This window comes from Dreissena polymorpha, chromosome 13 (genome assembly GCF_020536995.1).
Source record: "Dreissena polymorpha isolate Duluth1 chromosome 13, UMN_Dpol_1.0, whole genome shotgun sequence".
Taxonomy (NCBI): Eukaryota; Metazoa; Mollusca; class Bivalvia; order Myida; family Dreissenidae; genus Dreissena; species Dreissena polymorpha.
The window spans coordinates 45,521,764-45,542,460 of NC_068367.1; the positions used below are offsets into that span (position 1 = coordinate 45,521,764).

Sequence of the window (20,697 nt, forward strand, 5' to 3'; positions counted from 1 at the left end):
CAATAGGGGTTATCTGCGAGTCATGATCAATGTATCTATGAAGTTTCATGATCCTAGGCATAAGCGTTCTTGAGTTATCATCCGGAAACCATTTTACTGCTTTGGGTCACCGTGACCTTGACCTTTGACCTAGTGACCTGAAAATCAATAGGGGTCATCTGCAAGTCATGATCAATGTATCTATGAAGTTTCATGATCCTAGGCATAAGCGTTCTTGAGTTATCATCCGGAAACCATTTTACTATTTCGGGTCATTATGACCTTGACCTTTGACCTAGTGACCTGAAAATCAATAGGGGTCATCTGCAAGTCATGATCAATGTACCTATAAAGTTTCATGATCCTTGGCATAAGCGCTCTTGAGTTATCATCCGGAAACCATCTGGTGGACGGGCGGACTGACATGAGCAAAACAATATAACACCTCTTCTTCCAAAGGGGGGGGGGGGGCATAATGAGAAAACTGGCAGCCATGTTTTTTCACCAATCTGGACCATTTTCGAACTCGTCCGAGACATCAATTGAACCAATGTTTTGACCAATTTTCATGATGATTGGGCAAAAAAATTGTGACTTCTAGAGTGTTTACAAGGTTTCTCTATAGCCAAATAAGGAAAACTGCCCCGCCCATTGGCGGCCATGTTTTTCAACAGATCGGAACCACTTTTGAACTCAACCAAGATATCATTAAGACAAACATTTTGACAAAGAAACATGAAGATAGGGCATGAAATGTGACTTCTACAGTGTTTACAAGGTTTTTCTTTTTTTTGACCTAGTGACCAAGTTTTTGACCTGGCACAACCCAGTTTCGAACTCGGCAAAAATTTCATTGGGACAAAGCTTCTGACCAAGTTTCATGAAGATGGGACAAGAAATGTGGCCTATAGAGTGTTTACGAGCAAATGTTTAGGGACGGAAGGATTGACGGACGGACATACGACGGACAAAGACCGGTCACAAAAGCTCACCTGAGCAATCAGGTGAGCTAAAAACTTGTATGTGAACCTCCAGTGTTCAGCATTAAAACAAAGTTCAAATGATAGATAATAATATTATTGTTTTGATTGATAAATAAAACAATTACTTAAATAGAAAAGTGTTGCGTGGTTGGAGGAATATGCCCCCAAACACCTTGACCTTTGACCTGGTGACCTAAAAATCAATAGGGGTCATCTGCCACTAATGATCAATGTACCTATGAAGTTTCATGATCCTAGGCCTAAGCGTTCTTAAGTTATCATCCGGAACCCACTTGTTGGATGGACCGACCGACAGACCGACATGTGCAAAACAATATACCCCCTCTTCTTCGAAGGGGGGCATAATAATAGAAGGGACAAAGGGGGTGAAATGGCTATAAACCACTTATAACTGCAAGGAAAGTGTGAACACTTTCCACTATTTAAGAATCGTTCCTTTGCATAATGACTTTTAAAACAAAGAAAGATAATTTTCAACCTAACCTTACTATATGCTTTAAAAGATCGGTGGGGAGTAACTCAGAACAGAACTGCATCGTGTGCATGATTGGATTCAAAGCTCATATAACAACTTAACATTATTTTTAGTTATTGTTTTCTTTATTTTACAACAAACAAGCCATCATGATGTTTTTGAAACAAATCAGAAGACTTCTTTTGCAAATAAGTTTTCTTTTTACTGAGCATGAACATTTTGATAATACTTCTAATGAGAAAGCCCACATTTGTAATAGTGCATTACCAAAGAAACTAATAAGTTCATAGTTAAGCATTCAGATCTGAAGTAGCTTTCACAAGACAATTAATACAGAAACACTTCAAGAGTAATTGTCGCCCAACATATCTGACATAAACAGACTGCATTTTTGTAATACAATTTACAAGTCCTGAAAAAGTTCATCAATAAAACTGTCAATGTAATGTATGATCCAACTGCCACTTCATGCCACTTTGTCAAAGGACATCACTACTTTGGTTTTAAGAATGGGTTTTACTACCATTATTAAAAAGAGAGGTGTAAAATTATTATCTTTTATGAGTCTGAAGGAGTGATGTGACCTGCATGAAGTTTCAGCTTGATAAAAACTCATTTAACAGTTGATATATGCAGAGAAACAATTTCAGAATAAAAAATAATAAGGTGCAAATACACATATAGTTTTCAACTTATGTGACTTAGCAGAAATCAGACAAACAAACTTATATTTTATATATTTATTATTTTCATGTATTGTTACTGTTCAAAGGGTCATAGAAACCCCAAAAGTATTCTGTTTCATCTCATAATGATTAATTTATACTTAAGCTAGTCTCTGTAAAAAACTGGGATTAATGCATGTGCACAAAGTATTGTCCCAAATTAGTATGTGAATTCTGCACAGGCTAATAAGGGAAAACACTTCAGCTAGGCTGCATTTACATTTAAAAAAGACTAAAAGCAGAAATTGTTGCACATGATAAAGCATCAGCAGACTGCAAGGCTTAATTTGGACCATTCATTGCCCACTTTAGAAACATGCATTAAGAAAATGTGTCCCCTAACACAACCCATATGTCTTTTTGTAACATAAAGCCATTAAAATGACAATCCTATGTTAATTGAGTGCATCATTTATGCAGTTCATGCTTTATAACTTCCAAGAAATGTCACGAAACCATAAATATTGCATACTATTTTAAATATTTAAAATAATCAGGAATAAATATCGTGTGATATTAAATCATATTCTGTTCTAAAGCCTAAAAAAAAGTGTAAAAATTGAAAAGATTTATAAATTATACAAAATGTACATTAATATTCTTAAATATCTATATATAATAATTGCATATATATCAGGATAATTACTTAGATAGCTTTGCATTTTTGTTTGTCCAAGCCAGTTTATTAAGGTTGTTTGTCAAAGGCTATGTTTCCCAGGTAGCTTGTCCAATGTTGCTTGCCCAAATTTGTTTGTCCGGGTAGCATGTACAAGGTTTTTTCCCAGGTTGCTTGTCATATGATATGTTGTTTGACCAGGTTGCTTGCCCAGCTTGCTTGTCCAAGGTTGTTTGTCCAGGTTGCTTGTCCAAATTTGTTTGTCCAGGTTGCTTGTCAAGCTTGCTTTCCCAAGGATGTTTGTCCAGGTTGCTTGTCAAACTTTCTTTTCCAAGTTTGTTTGTCCAGGTTGCTTGTCCAGCTTGCTTGTCCAGGTTGCTCATCCCACTTGCTTGTCCAAGCTTGTTTGTCCAGGTTGCTTGTCAAGCTTGCTTTTCCAAGTTTGTTTGTTCAGGTTGCTTGTCCAGCTTTCTTTTCTAAGGTTGTTTGTTCAGGTTACTCATCCAGCTTGCTTGTCTAAGTTTGTTTGTCCAGCTTGCTTGTCCAAGTTTGTTTGTTCAGGTTAGTCATCCAGCTTACTTGTCCAAGTTTGTTCATCCAGGTTGCTTGTCCAGCTTGCTTGTCCAAGTTTGTTTGTTCAGGTTGCTTGTCCAGCTCACTTGTCCAAGTTTGTTTGTTCAGGTTGCTTGTCCGGCTTGCTTATCCAAGTTTGTTTGTCCAGGTTGCTTGTTTGGCTTGCTTTTCCAAGTTCGTTTGTTCAGGTTGCTTGTCCAGGTTGCTTGTCCAAGTTCATTGGTCCAGGTTGCTTATCCAGCTTGCTTGTCCAAGTTTGTATGTTTAGGTTGCTTGTCCAGCATGCTTGTCCAAGTGTGTTTATCCAGGTTGCTTGTTTAGCTTGATTGTCAAAGTTTGTTTGTTCAGGTTGCTTGTCCAGCTTGCTTTTCCAAGGTTGTTTGTCCAGGTTACTCATCCAGCTAGCTTGTCCATGTTTGTTTGTCCAGCTTGCTTTTCCAAGGTTGTGTGTCCAAGGTTGTTTGTTCAACGCTGTTTTTCCAATGTTGTTTGTCAAAGTTTGTTTGTTATGGATGTGTGTCCAAGGTTGTTTGTCCAGGTTGTCTGTTAAGGTTTCTTGTCCAAGGTTGTTTGTCCAGGTTGTCTGTAAAGGTTTCTTGTCCAAGGCTGTTTGTCTAAGGCCATTTGTCTAAGGCTGTTTGTCAAATGTTGTTTGTCCGATGTTGTTTCTCCAATGCTGTATGTCAAAGGTTGCTTGTCCAAGGCTGTTTGTCAAATGTTGTTTGTCCAAGGTGTCTTGTCCAAGGCTGTTTGTCCAATGTTGATTGTCCAAGGTGTCTTGTCCAAGGCTGTTTGTTCAAGTTTGTTTGTCCACTGTGGGTAGACCAAGATTTTTCGTCCAAGTTGTATGTTAAAGTTGGTTTGTTCAACTAGTCTTAATGCATTGCTGCATCAATACTGAACCAAAGCCAAAAGGGCACCATTTCCTTATTGACTATAAACTGTAATGATTGCATATGAATTACAAAATTAAATCTTATTAATAACTTTTAATCAGTTCCTGCTTATTAAATTATCATATCTTAACACATTAAAACGATTTATTGTGTATAAACAAGTCAGGCCATATTATTATTATTAACATACAAAGATATTAAACACTTCAAGGATTTTTATTAAACAATTTTGTAAATAATTTATAGATGTAATAAAAAGCAAATCTCCTTTGCGAGACCAGTAAAATTTATTTGCCATGAAAGAAGCATACTGGGTCATAATTAGCATTCATTTAAACAATAAATTGTGTTATAAACTTGTGCATTTTATTGGAGAGACATATTCGAACCTTTGAATTTAATTATATTTTTTTTAATGTTTTTGCGGTGTCGTGGATTTGATGTCTGCACTGCAATGTTGAGGTCAGCAGTTTGATGGTAGGAGAGTTCTCTCAATCCTCTCTTAGAATCCATGTACTAGTTTAACCAAGGAAACATTCTCACAAGTGTCTGTACTACCCTAAGGCTTTTCATGCAATAAAGCTTAAATAAATAGGTTTGAACCTAATGAGTCGGTCTCCAGGAAAACCAGGCATAACAGTTGTGTGTAACCCTTTCAGTGCTGGAACCGAATTTTGAAGGCCTTTGCAAACAGTTTGGATCCAGATAAGACGCCACAGAATGTGGCGTCTCATCAAGATCCAAACTGTTTGCTATTCGGATAGTATTCTTTGAAAAAAATAGAATAAAATGTTAATTTTAGAACTTCAGCAGACAACATTTTAGCAGACAACAAATTTCCCAGCATACAAAGGGGTAAAGTTTTCCCAGAGTGCAACTAAATATCAACAACACTAGAAACACATTCGCTACATTCAAGGGCTATTAACTATTGAATACAAGGATGACTGGGGATGAGAAAAAGTCCTGCACATTTTCACTTCACGGTGATCACAAACGTAATGTTGTTTGATCCTAACAGACTGGACAGACACACACAACCAATCAACTCACAGAGGTACTCTGCCATACACAGCTGTCCCTATAGGGGTACAATATCCTATTTTCTCTGTTTAGATGACAGAAGAGAACAAAATAGTACACTTAAGTCAATTTGCAAGACAAACAGGTTACAACTCACTACATGCTTCAATCATGCATCAATCACTTTGACACATTAGACTTGTCTATCAAAGAAACAGCAAGAAAATCTCTAGAGACAAATTGATGATTGAAGGCTTGAACTGTCTGCCGTCTGGTCTTTTCCGCTTGTATCAATCATGTTAACTTATTACCAGTGTCTAAACCTCTAATCATTGCAATAAGATACTGACATATTGTAACTCATCACAACAAATTCTAGTGTTGTGGAAAAAAATCATTAATTTTTTCAATCCAATATTTAATTCATTTTAAAATATGTTTTATTGTAGTTATCATACTTACACATAAAATATAAATGGATACTTTTGCAAAATAAAATTAGATACTTTTTGAAAGACAACACTTATTTACTTCCATCATTAAATTTGGTAAATATATTGATATTGAATTGTTTCAAAGGTACACATAGATTTTTTTTATTGTTGTGTTCAATAAATTGCTTTATGTGTGTGTTTTTTTATTGATTCTTCTGTAACTCCGACTTGAAAGATTTATATAAACATACACAGGTGCTTAAATTCAATTATCTCCCATATCTTACATATTCTTACCATGATAAACCTGGTGTTTTGTGTTTTTGGTGATGTTTGATGGATTCCTAAGCAGCAAAATAAATGCTTAGGACACCGTGATATTAATTAATATTCTCCTATATGAATGTTTTATTATCTTAGAGCAATTCAAGTGTCCATTTATGCAAATAGAGTTAAGCCCTTATAATAAATACACTTCAACACCATTATTTCGAACACCGATAATCCGACGTCATTGTTATTTCAAGGTATTTTTCCGGTATGGATTTTGGTTCTTCTTTGTTTAATGTTAAATTTCATTGTTAATCCGAACTTCGTTAAACTGAAAAAAAATCGTTAATTCGAAGGGATTCTGTCAGTCCCAACACTATAATTCGCACCTAATCATCAATTTTTAATCCAAAGTCAAAGCTGCAAAACGCTGAGCACAATTTCATACTTATGTCATCTGGGCGTGGCGCGTCAAAAGCTGATAATTACACCTTTGTCGTCTGCGCGTAGCATGCTAATTTTATATTGTCATCAAAAGCTGATAATTACTATTTATGTAGTTTTGCATTCTTTAGTAACAAATAAACGTGTCATGTTAGGTCTGAGTAAATGTCGTCCAATTAAATTCATCTTATATAAACTCTACCTTCTGCGGGCAAAACACAGGCGGAAGTGAGCTCTTCAACGTCCTTGACAAATTGGAGAAATATGTTACACGCGTCCAGTTTAGTGCTGCTAAGGCCAGTGTTCAGAGAGACATCGTCTTTTATTAACAAACAAGATGCGTTTGTGAAACACAATGTCCCCCTATATGGCGTTTGACCTTGAAGGATGACCTTGACCTTGACCCTTCACCACTCAAAATGTGCAGCTCCATGAGATACACATGCATTTCAAAAATAAAATTGCTAGCTTCAATATTGCAGAAGTGACATTACATGAGCAATTTTGACCCATATATTTGACCTTGAAGGATGACCTTGACCTTTCACCACTCAAAATGTGCAGCTCCATGAGATACACATGCATGCCAAATATCAAGTTACTATCTTCAATATTGAAAAAGTATTCATAAAATAAGCGATTTGGGCCACATATATTTGACCTCTGACCTTGAAGAATGACCTTGACCTTGACCTTTCACCACTCAAAATGTGCAGCTCCATGAAATACACATGCATGCCAAACATCAAGTTGCTATCTTCAATATTGCAAAAGAACTCATAAAATGAGCGATATCGGCCACATATATTTGACCTCTGACCTTGAAATAGGACCTTGACCTTGACCTTTCACCACTGAAAATGTGCAGCTCCATGAGATACACATGCATGCCAAATATCAAGTTGCTATCTTGAATATTGAAATACTGCAAAAGTGTACATTTAATTAGCAATTTTGACCCATATATTTGACCTTGGAGGATGACCTTGACCTTTCACCACTCAAAATGTGCAGCTCCATGAGATACATATGCATGCCAAATATCAAGTTGCTATCTTCAATATTGCAAAAGTTATTGCAAATGTTAAAGTTGGCGCAAACAGACCAACAGACCAACCAACCAACCAACCAACCGACAGGGCACAAACAATATGTCCCCCACTACTATAGTGGGGGACATAAAAATGTTAATTCATTTCCGAAAACGTATTCATCTGTATATACATGTGTGACAATTTGTGCTACTCCTTAGATTTTATATGGTCTGATAATTTGTGCTATTCGTTATATTTTATATGGTCTGATAATTAGTGCATATTTATTATATTTAATATGTTCTGTACTTAGAGAAAACATAAAAAGAAGAACAATAATCGTTTTATTCCCTATTGTTACAAGTTGAAATCTATTGCAATCTGATAAGTTTATGTTTTTAAGTAAAACAATTATAAATAGTAGTGTGTAACCAAACCATGCGAATTCAACAACGTTTTATTATTACATAATCAGAGAAGTCGTCTGTCAAATGTTTATTTCGAATTATCGTTAATCCGAAAAAAAAAAATTAACGGTCCCGACGACTTCGAAATAACAGTGTTGAAGTGTAAGTTATTCCGATTCTGCCAAGCAATGGATTTGACAAAAGTTATCATTGAATCAAATACTTGAAGAGATGGTTGTCCAAATAAGAGCCCATCGGATTTGGGATGTTTATGGTCTGCTGGTCTGATTATAGCCACAGAAACTTTGTCCATTGCTGGACAGATATGATGTATTGACCTATAGATAACAATAGAAACTGTCTGACATAGCAACAAGTTAAAACTTAGTTGTCAAGGAAATGTAGTGGAACATTTTGTAATATACTCTACTGAACATGTGTTTTACTTATTTATTAACCCTTCCCCCCATAAGACACAAAGTGAAAATGTTTTTTCAAGCCAGCATAAAACCAGAACAGCCTGCGAGTAACTCGCAGAGTGTTCAGGTTTTATGCTGTTTGCTGCTCATCAGTAACTAAGACCTAGAAATAAAGCATTTAAAACTTGAATTAAGTACGAAAGTCATTTAATTAAATATAACTTTCTTAAGGACTACAATTGATTCAAAATACGTATCGAAGTGGTAAAGGGTTCAATCGCTACCATCACATAATTAAATGAGGAAAGTTAAAGGCAAATAGAAACATGTCAAAGCCACCAAACCAGGTTTTCAACAATCAAGATAGTCATTGACATAACTGTGCAATCCAAGCTATGTCAGCGTGTAAGATACCTGCACATCTTCTTCTTCATTATTTTTTATCGAGTGCACCGGCATTGTCTCCCATATGGCCATCGCCCCCAGAAAGACGTGTTAGTTGGTTATGGGGGATGGTGAAAGATACAGGAGGCACCCCGTTCCAGAGGTGACCCTTGGTCTTTAAGTGCCCGGTGTATAGCACCTAGTACACTGCACCTCGGTTTAACGTCTAATGCGAAAGACGAGTTAGTAGGTTAGGTGCAGCGGGGGATCGAACCAGCGATCTTTGGATTGTGAAGCCAGTGTGTTACCACTAGACCACGGATCCGCTACATACCTGCACATACAATGTCAGGGCAATTGCTCCATCCAAACGAAAGATTGAGCAGAAATAGTCTGTCTTTTTTTAGAAACAGTGATCTTGACCTTGACTTAACAATCCAAATACAATCCCCAGCCAGCTAGATCTTGATGTAAGCTTGCTTTATCAAAAGTTTTATTGAAATATATCCATGCAAACTTAAGCTATTGACAGAAACCACCTGTTTGACGCCACCTGCTGCATTTCAACATATAATGTAATAAACAGGATTGTATACTGCATTGACAACCTGAAATGTAGGCATGAAAATCTATGTGAAGGGCATCTAGTCTAGGTCATATATGCTTTATATCTACTAATTTAATGAGCAAGAAAAGCCTTAGACTGCAAACCAAGAGATTGTGAATCAGGATCCCAACCCGTCCACTTATAAGGATTGATCATGGTGTTTGTACTACTATTCGCACCCACCTCTAACATTTGAGTCAAGTTTATCAGATGTCAGTTGCAAAGGTTTAAACATGCACTACGTACTGGTAGCACCATGTTATGGTAGAAATACTGCATCAATATGCTAAAATTCCAACAAACAACAACACTTACTGACTTATCGAAAAGAGCTTAATCAGGGGCAACCACTTATGTACTTATGGGATCTTTATACAGGAATGATACCTAGCTATCGACTCCCAAGTCTGTAGTACATAGTGTAAGCAACTAGACATGGGCTTGTTGTGTCAAGCATTCCAAACAGAGAGAAGCTCATCCCCAGAGCAGTGTTTTTCTTTTCACTTTTTGGGGAATGGGGCCGGATCCCTTTTGATAGGGAAAAATTGGGACGTTATGCAAATTTTGGCTTAAATTGGGAAATAAAAAGTTGCTGATTTTTGTTAACAAATAATTTAAAATTGAGAATTGAATTGTTTCAAATATTATATTTACTAAGGTTCAACTAATTGAGCTGAATCAGAGATGCCCTCAAAGTTTTTCATTATTATTATCTTCTCCTTTTTTTAACCCTTAATTGGGAATTTTTTGGTCCCATTTGCGAAAAATACAAACCATTTTTGATTGATATAGGGTCCCTAATATGACCACAAATTTTAAAGATATCAAACGATGTGTTTGTGAAACACTATGTCCCCATATATTTGACCTTTGACCTTGAAGGATGACCTTGACCTTTCACCACTCACAATGTGCAGCTCCATGAGATACACATGCATGCCAAATATCAAGTTGCTATCTTCAATATTGCAAAAGTGTACATTAAATTAGTGATTTTGACCCATATATTTGACCTTTGACCTTGAAGGATGACTTTGACCTTGACCTTTCACCACTCAAAATGTGCAGCTCTATGAGATACACATGCATGCCAAATATGAAGTTGCTATCTTCAATATTGCAAAAGTTATTGCAAATGTTAAAGTTTGCACAAACAAACACACAAACCAAGCAACAAACCAACCAATGCAAAAACAATATGTCCCCTACTATAGTGGTGGGATACATAAAAAAACTGAAGATGGGACCTACCCTGAATGAGAGCTCTAGGTTCTCTCCACCCCAGATATCCATACCCGGATCATACGTGCCAAGGTCGTTGAAATACTCCCGTGAGATAGAAAACAGGCCGCCTGCCATGGTAGGGCTCCTGAAGAAAAACAACAGACGACACTTACATTATTATAGCTTAATACATAATATTATTTATCGTAGAGTGACCTGAAATAACGCTGCCCTAATTCAACGCCATTTTTGTTTTGCCTCTGTTTGATACATAAGCAACATCCGTTAACGTCATAAAATAACAGATGGTATGCTACGCACAATTTACTATAGTTGTTGTTAGTTATGTGGAAAAAAGCTTGTTCAAAGGTAAGATCTATTTGATTGGTTTGCAATTGATGTATTTTTATGTATTTTACTTAATGCAAAACTTTTGAACACTTTACACCCAACTTTTTTGCAAATAAGACCGTGGGAAAGTGCATCGATTTCGTTGGCAAAAGCCTGCTTTTTTCATTCATTGGTCCGTGACTGTTATAGGACAAAACATCAAATACATAGATTTATTTTCACTATAAACAAGAGTGCCAAACTGTCACAAGATACGCCCGTTCGAAGGTTTTGGACACCATGCTCAATGCTTGAAATGCACTAAGTGACCTCAAGACCTAGTTATTGACTTGGCATGACCCATATTTGAACTTGACCTAGATATCATTTAGATGTAACATCTGACTAAATTTGGTGAAGATCAGATGAAAACTACTTCAATTAGAGAGCGGACACCATGCTAAATGCTTTAAATGCAACATGTGACCTTGTTTTTGACCGGGCATGACCCATATTCGAACTTGACCTACATATCATCTAGACACAACTTGTAACCAAATTAGGTGAAGATCAGATGAAAACTACTTCAATTAGAGAGCGGACACCATGCTAAATGCTTGAAATGCACTAAGTAACCTCGTGACCTAGTTTTTGACCCGGCATGACCCATATTTAAACCTGACCTACATATCATATAGACACAACTTTTGACCAAATTTGGTGAAGATCGGGTGAAAACTACTTCATTTAGAGAGCGGACACCATGAAATCCTTGAAATGCACTAAGTGACCCCATGACCTAGTTTTTGACCCGGCATGACCCATATTCGAACTTGGCCTATATATCAACTAGATGCAACTGCTGACCAAGTTTGGTGAAGATCGGATGAATACAATTTGAAATAGAGTCCGGACAAAGTGGCCCCTTTGAAAATGCACTTATTGACCCTATGACCTAGTTTTTGACCCGGCATGACCCATATTCGAACTTGGCCTAGATATCAACTAGATGCAACTGCTGACCAAGTTTGGTGAAGATCGGATGAATACAATTTGAAATAGAGTCCGGACAAAGTGGCCCCTTTGAAAATGCACTTATTGACCCTATGACCTAGTTTTTGACCCGGCATGACCCATATTCGAACTTGGCCTAGATATCAACTAGATGCAACTGCTGACCAAGTTTGGTGAAGATCGGATGAATACAATTTGAAATAGAGTCCGGACAAAGTGGCCCCTTTGAAAATGCACTTATTGACCCTATGACCTAGTTTTTGACCCGGCATGACCCATATTCGAACTTGGCCTAGATATCAACTAGATGCAACTGCTGACCAAGTTTGGTGAAGATCGGATGAATACAATTTGAAATAGAGTCCGGACAAAGTGGCCCCTTTGAAAATGCACTTATTGACCCTATGACCTAGTTTTTGACCCGGCATGACCCATATTCGAACTTGGCCTAGATATCAACTAGATGCAACTGCTGACCAAGTTTGGTGAAGATCGGATGAATACAATTTGAAATAGAGTCCGGACAAAGTGGCCCCTTTGAAAATGCACTTATTGACCCTATGACCTAGTTTTTGACCCGGCATGACCCATATTCGAACTTGGCCTAGATATCAACTAGATGCAACTGCTGACCAAGTTTGGTGAAGATCGGATGAATACAATTTGAATTAGAGTCCGGACAAAGTGATGCTTTCCGCCCGCCGCCCGCCGCCCACCGCCCGCCGCCCGCCGCCCGCCGCCCGCCGCCAAGGGGTTTCACATAATACGTCCCGTATTTTATACGGGCGTATAAAAAGTGTACACGTTAAATTTGATTTGAAGTCCGGACATTTTTTTGGGATATGCTCAATAAAATTGTAAGTAGCAAGTGTTTATTTTGGTTATGTTTATTCCTTATTTTCATTTAATAATTACTTTTTGCATGTTCCACAAAAGAACTACAGGTGCTATTCACCTACTTCCATGAACACAGTTTATGACAAGGTGTTGCTGACATGGGCCTCTATTAAAGCCACTGTTGCATGGCATACAAGAAGATGTTCTGGTTCATTCCATACAAGAGCATTAGGATGAACAAAAACAAGAGGGCCATCAGGCCCTTAGGCGCTCACCTGAAAGCCAAATGAACTAGACTATTCTGAAAAAAATGCAAGCTGATTCTTGAAGATTATTTTGGACCAAAAAAGTGACTTTTAACATGTTTTTTTAATATTTGACCTTGTGACCTAGTTTTTGAGCTCATATGACCCAGCTTCAATCTCCGGCAAAATTTCATTGGGACAAATGTTCTGACCAAGTTTCATGAAGATTGGCCAATAAATGTGGCTATTATAGTGTCAACAAGTTTTCACTAAAGCCATATAACGACAACTGCCCCCCTCACTGGCGGCCATGTTTTTCAACAAACCATAACCATTTTCAAACTCACTCAAGCTATTGTTAGAACAAATGTTCAGATCATGTTTCATAAAGATTGGATAATAAATGTGACTTCTAGAGTGTTAACAAGGTTTATTAGTAAATAGCCATTTAAGGAAGAATGCCACGCCCCCTTGCGGCCATGTTTTTTAACTGATTTCAACCATTTTTGAACTTAGCCCAGATATTATTAGTTCAAATATTCTGACCAAGTTTCATGAGCATTGGACCACAAATGTGACTTCTAGAGTGTTAACAAGGTTTTACCATACAGTAAAGCCATTTAAGGAAAACTGCCCCGCCCCATGGCGGTCATGTTTTTCATTCAACTGGAACCATTTTCGAACTCGTCCAAGATATTATTGGGACACATGATTTGACCAAGTTTCATGAAGATTGGACTTAAAATGTGGCTTCTAGAGTGTTAACAAGGTTTTACTATAACCATATAAGGAAAACTGCCACGCCCCCTGGCGGCTATGTTTTTCAACCAACCGGAACCATTTTCGAACTCGTCCAAGATATTATTGGCACACATGTTCTGACAAAGTTTCATGAAGATTGGACTAAAAATGTGACTTCTAGAGTGTTAACAAGAGGGCCTGAAAGGCCCAAGGTATCCCCCGCAACATATGCTTTGTTTGAGGATGGGTGCAAATTGGACGGATGAAGGCTCCGGACACAAAAGTGCTAGACGGACAGCCGGACGGACGGACAATGCCAAAACAATATCCCTCCGCCTCTGGCGCAGGAATATATTCATACCAAGTTTCAAAGAAATCCGCCAAAGCGCTTCCAAGATATGGCTCCGGACACAAAAATGCCTATAGTAAAAAGCATTTTTTCAAGATACAAAGGGCCATAAGTCTGTTTTTAACAGATGGTGTACAATGCCATTTGGTGTGCATCATCCTCTTATGCATATATATACTCATACCAAGTTTAAATGAAATCCGCCAAAGCACTTCCAAGATATGGCTCCGGACACTAAAAAGCATTTTTTCAAGATACAAAGGGCCATAAGTCTGTTTTTAACAGATGATGTACAATGCCATTTGGCGTGCATCATCCTCTTATGCATATATATACTCATACCAAGTTTAAATGAAATCCACCAAAGAAGGACACAAAAGTGCCGGATGGACGGACGGACGGACAGCCGGACGGACGGACGGACAACGCCAAAACAATATCCCTCCGCCTCTGGCGGGGGATAACAAGGTTTTACTATAGCCATATAAGGAAAACTGCCACGCCCCCATGGCGGCCATGTTTTTCAACCAACCGGGACCATTTTCGAACTCGTCCAAGATATTATTGGGACACATGTCCTGACAAAGTTTCATGAAGATCGGACAATAAATGTGACTTCTAGAGTGTTAACAAGGTTATACTATAACCATATAAGGAAAACTGCCACGCCCCCTGGCGGCCATGTTTTTCAATCAACCGGAAGCATTTTCGAACTCGTCCAAAATATTATTGGGACACATCTTCTGAGTAAGTTTCATGAAGATTGGACAATAAATGTGGCCTATAGAGTGTTAACAAGGTAAATGTTGACGATGCACCACGCACGACGCACGACGGACAAAAGGCGATCACAATAGCTCACCATGAGCACGTTGTGCTCAGGTGAGCTAAAAAGGACAAAGTCCCAGAAATTGTGCAAAACTATCAACCTAGACCTTCAGGAACTATTGCAGCCTTATCACCTGTCCCTGCTATTGATTAGTCTTCAGAGGATGAGGCTGACACAAACAATTGCTGCATGTGCAGCCAATCCACACCCAGTGCTGTTTATCTGAGTACTTGCTGGTGTTTGTAAAGTGGGTACAATATTCTCAGTGTGGACACTGGGTACATCTTATAGATATTGTACCCAAGTTAGAGTTGTGAGGAGGGGTGATGTGTTTATGTGTTCTCACTGTTTTAGTTCGGAGTAAAACAAGATACAAAATGTATCTATGCAACTTGTTGCAAACTTGTCAATGATTTACATGAATAAAATTCAAAACCTCAATTGATATCATTAATTTAAGACCCAGGTTGCTTTAACAGTGATAACCAGAGCTGTGTTTTTGAAACTCTATGTCCCCATATAGTTGACCTTTGACCTCGAAGGATGACCTTGGCCTTCACCTTTCACCACTCAAAATGTGCAGCTCCATGAGATACACATGCATGCCAAATATCAAGTTGCTATCTTCAATGTTGCAAAAGTGTACATTAAATAAGCAATTTTGACACATATATTTGACCTTTGACCTTGAAGGATGACCTTGACTTTTCACCACTCAAAATGTGCAGCTCCATGAGATACACATGCATGCTAAATATGAGAATGCTCTCTTCAATATTGCAAAAGTTATGGCAAATGTTAAAGTTTGAACCAAACACACAAACAAACCAACCAACCAACAGACAGGGCAAAAACAATATGTCCCCCACTTTAGTGGTGGGGGACATAAAAATGTAAGTACAATTATCAAGAGTTAATGTTCCATGCATTCAGTCTCAACAGGAGTGATGAAACATTGAAAGCAGGCAAGTAATCGGAGGCGTCGTTTATGGGCACTCAACTAATGTGGCCGCCATTACAGTAGCCTCAGATCATAATTTCTTTATCAAGACATTTTGGTTGATTAATCAATTGCATTTAAAATGTGAAAATTAAAGATAAATGTGTAACGAAATAACAATGTAAATTACATAAATCCCTATTTTGAGCAACAAAACTTCAACAGACTGCTAAGGGGCGTCAAATGAGGGCACTCTAAGATATATATATTCACTTCATGCACTGACCGAGAATGCACATCACTTCATCCTTAAAGCTCATAATGGCCACTTAAGACTCAGGTGACCTAACAAGTAATGAATATATTTCTTTTCAACAAATTGATTCAATAATTAGACAGTTTTAATTAACAGACACATAAAGAATCCGACAAAGACTTATCTGTCAAATACCTGACAGGCATGTAGTCTTTATTTCCTCTCCGCTGTCGTTCATAGTCTGGAATTGCGTGCCAGTTAAACTGCAGGTTCCAGTCAAAGCCACCTATGCTGGTAGACCGTGCATTCCCGTACTGGTATTTGAATGTATCGTCTTCAATCACGTCTATAACGGGGCACACTACGTTGGTCTTGTTTTCCGCAATGCGATCAAGCAAGGGCTCCACCCATCCTGAAATGATTTAAAAAAACTTCAGATGGTTGCCAAGGGTTATTCATGTGAAGGTTCATTAAAATCTGTCAATGGAGGAACCTGTCCATGAAGGAGAAGTGGTTTGAGGAAAAAGTTACCCCAGTCATCTCAAGCACTGATGAAGAAAATAAAATTTTATAAACATTAATGCTTCCTGCGCAGATTGAGGGTGTTCTGCTTGTTCCAGTAAGCCAGGTAATGGATATTGTGTACGCCTAGCGACCAGGAGGTCATGGGCTAGAGACCCACCGAGGGAGCGTTCTTTAGATCTCCCCCATAGCACCAAGTACTGGTTCTAGGCCCAGGAAACAATCTCTAGGGCATTTATATGTATATATATGCCTTAGGCTTTCGATGCAACCAAGCTAAAATAAATAGGTTTAAACTAAGCACTGATGGAAGACGGACATCAAGTATCCTTAAAGCAGTAGAGTAAATAAAAAAAAAGTTTTTCTTCTAGTTGGCTCTCAGGTTGCTTGGTTTGTTTGTTTGATTATTTTTGTTCTCATTTTCACTGGTATTTTAGCCATATCATGGCCTGAAATCTTGGTTGCAGTAGGGTAAATTAACGCTTTACTGCTCTTGTACCCACGTTGACACGTGTGCAGTCCCTAAGATACTGATGAGCAGCAAACAGCATAAAACCTGAACTGACTGCAATTTACTCGCAGGCTGTTCTGGTTTCACGCTGGTTGCATATCGCCACTGTGACTTTGCTTCTGGGTGGGAAAGGGCTACAAGGTGTGTTGTGTGTGTGTGTGGGGGGGGGGGTTTAGCAGTGCAATCAGGTTGCTTTGTTGTTGTTTTTTTTATTTATATATATTTACATTGTTAAAGTATTTCAGTCATATCATGGCTGTAAATTAACTGGCAGAACACTTTTCCTGGGTAAACATTACCAGTACTAAATGCCCATATTTATACCAGTTACTGACAACTGCTCTATTTCAATCAAAGACAGGTGTGGGGAATGGACGTAGACAGGATTTCATGACATATCCCAGCACACATGATATGGCCGAGCCAGGGGATGGAAACTTCAATCATTGTTTTTGAAGCAACTGAGCATACCAGCATGACTCAGTCAGGTTGCATGGAGTTTGATCCCTTTAACCCTTTCCCACGCAGGAGCAAAATGAAAATGGCTATGTGCAAACAGCATAAAACCAAAACAGCCTGCGAGTAACTCGCTGTCTGTTTTATGCTGTTTGCTGCTCATCAGTGTCTAAGGGTTTGAAATGAAGCCTTAAAAACATCAATCTAGTAAGAAAGGTCTTAATTTAAATTAAACTTTCTAAGGGACTACACACACGTAAAAATACCTATTTAAGTGGTAAAGGGTTAAACATAAGAACTTACATACAGATTACCCAGAAAATGTATGTTACACAGGAAGTGTCAGTAAGTTACCGAGGTAGCCAGTAAGTTACCAAAGTAGAGTTAGAAAAATAACTGACTGCCATTGATTGAAATACTTGTTTATACATGAAAATATCCAAACAACACAAGGAATACCATCCTCACAAACATACAGACAGGGTTGAGTCAGAAATGATTGCTGAATAATCAGCTTCAAATTAGAATCCTTACTCAAATCAAGCAATGAATCAAGACATTAATATGCCTTCCTTGAAACATATCAGTTTAATTGATCACTAAATAAACTAATTAGGCGTCAAAAATGTCAAAAACGACACATGCTGTCAAATTACGTAAATCCAGATGGGTGACATGCAGACATATTTTAGCATGTACTGGCAACTATAATAAGTGATATGTGCATGCAATCAGTGGGTCATATAAATAAAATTATTTGCATTTTTATTCATTTTCATCATTTACAGACAGTTTATGACACAGATTTCGGTCATGCTTTATGACAGTCATGTCATGAATAACGATGAATTTCGTTGGACTTGTTGCACTTAGAGGGGTTTTGTATTTGTAGAAAGGAGAAAACTCAGCATAAACTTATTGCATGACCCAGTTGAGATTTTAAATCTTGACACTATGTCATGGCCAGTATGGTATCAGAGCGGAACAAATCATAAGAGAGTTTAAGTGAAAAAGTATCTCCAAAGTCAATACAATTCAATACGTTAATACAGATATCACAAAGAATTTTAGAAGCTAACCACTAACCAGGAAGCATTCTTGACATGTTACATGTACATGTATTCTCTATTCATTAAATACACAAGTCTATGTGACACTTTTTGCCTAGCCTGGATTATCATTCAGAAAAGACATCCTCAAAATGAAAACTTCCATAACAAGAGGACAGTGCTGTCCCTGATTAACCTGAGCTTATCTGTGCTGCCAATGGTGCTCATTTTTCCAAGAGTGCCGCTAAAATTGCAACTCACTTTAATTAAAAATATTTAGTCTTGATTTTGCGCCACATTATAAAGCATTCAAACTTATTCCACCTTTTGATGGGTCTTAAGAATAATTAAGTCTAAGTATAACATATTAACATGCCTTTTGGCTGTATGTTACTACAAAATTCTTTAATTTACATTTCAAATGAATATATGCAAGGATCATACCTGATGAATATCTTGTATAGCTATGATCAGCATTCCAAACGCCTCTCTGCTCCTAACATAGGAGTTTTGTACATGCAAGAACATGTAAAGTCGATATTTACTGACTAATTCATGAATGTGAAAATTGATTATCAGCATCTGGCATAATGCTGCAATTAAGCGACACCTTTATTTGTCATGAAAAATGAATTCAAACCTTTTTAAGTGCATGTAAATGTGGTACGTGTGCACTGGAAAGGAAAAACTAATTAATTAATTCTTTGGGTTTGCAAGTTTACTTGATGTTAAAGGGGACTTTTCACAGATTTTGGCATGTTTTGAAGTTTGTCATTAAATGCTTTATATTGATAAATGTAAACATTGGATATATAAAGCTCCAGTAATAAATCAAGAATAAAATTTAAAAAAGGAAAATAAAGTAGCCCGCCGCAGGGCTCGAACCAGTGACCCCCGGAGTCCTGGAGTAAAAATGAATTAGACCGCTCGGCCATCCAGTGCCAAGCATGTATAAAAGACGTATTTTATACTTTACATAAGCAATCTTTGTAATTTCACAAAATTAAACGACAACAACAGAACTCTCCAAATTATTCAATCGTTTCGCATGGCAACGCTTATAATTTTCAGGTTTTTAAATCGTCACAAAAACCACTGGAATATTTCTTAGCAAAACATTTATTCTGCATTTGATTCTCTCCATCCAGCTGTACAAACTGGAAGCAAATAAACCAAAGAGCAAAGCCTATACTTTGTTTCTATACCCTTATATGGGGAAAATAGCATTTCTTCTCACCTCATGAAACCTTAAAACGACCCTTATTTCAGAAACAAGAGATGTGTTTGTCAGAAACACAATGCCCCCTATTGCGCCGCTTTGAAATAAAAATAAAAAATTCTTTTTTGACCTTTGACCTTGAAGGATGACCTTGACCTTGAACTTCCACCACTCAAAATGTGCAGCTTCATGAGAATACCGGTTTGAATTATTATTTTTTTGACTTTTGACCTTGAAGGATGACCTTGACCTTGAACTTCCACCACACAAAATGTGCAGCTTCATGAAATACACATGCATGCCAAATATCAAGTTTCTATCTTCAATAATGCAAAAGTTATGGCCAACGTTAAAGTTTTTTTTTCGGACAGACGGACAGACTGACATACACACTGACATACTGACTGAAGGACAGTACAACTGCTATATGCCACCCTACCGGGGGCATAAAAAATAGAGCTTCTTTAAGTGTGATAACTCAGCTGCCCCCCACAACTTTGACTGCAATTTTTAATTGCAACTAATTCAGGAATTGCAAATGATTAAGGAATGTGCGGCTTATTGGTCATGAAAAAAGTGTTTTTCATGTCTACACTTGAAAGTGATGAAACATTCTACATTGCAATTTAATCCATGTGAAATCTTCAGTAGTCAACATCACAAGTTTATTAACATTTTATGCAAACTGCCAAACCCTCCTACCTCTAACAAAGCGACTTCATTAAAAAGACTCCCTCTATAACTTTGCCAGCAAGGCTATGACAATGGCCTTGACCCTTTCAGCAACATCACACATACAAAGTCCTGAATTCATGCCAAGAGGGACAATGAGCCTTGCTCTGGGAAAACAGGGCTTAATGCATGTGTGTAATGTGTCATTCAAGA

The 20,697-nt window shown here is 37.7% G+C and overlaps 1 protein-coding gene across 5 annotated transcripts in view; it reads right to left on the bottom strand.

Annotated features, from left to right (window-relative positions):
- Positions 1–20,697, bottom strand: part of LOC127854990 (polypeptide N-acetylgalactosaminyltransferase 5-like) — a 127,507-nt gene that overhangs the window by 24,634 nt on the left and 82,176 nt on the right. For all 5 annotated transcript variants that reach the window (XM_052390212.1, XM_052390213.1, XM_052390214.1 and 2 more), the window contains exons 7-8: positions 16,251–16,467; positions 10,542–10,659 (exon numbers count right to left, since the gene is read on the bottom strand). In XM_052390212.1, the coding sequence (XP_052246172.1) occupies positions 10,542–10,659; positions 16,251–16,467 (335 nt within the window). The remainder of the gene's footprint in view (positions 1–10,541; positions 10,660–16,250; positions 16,468–20,697) is intronic.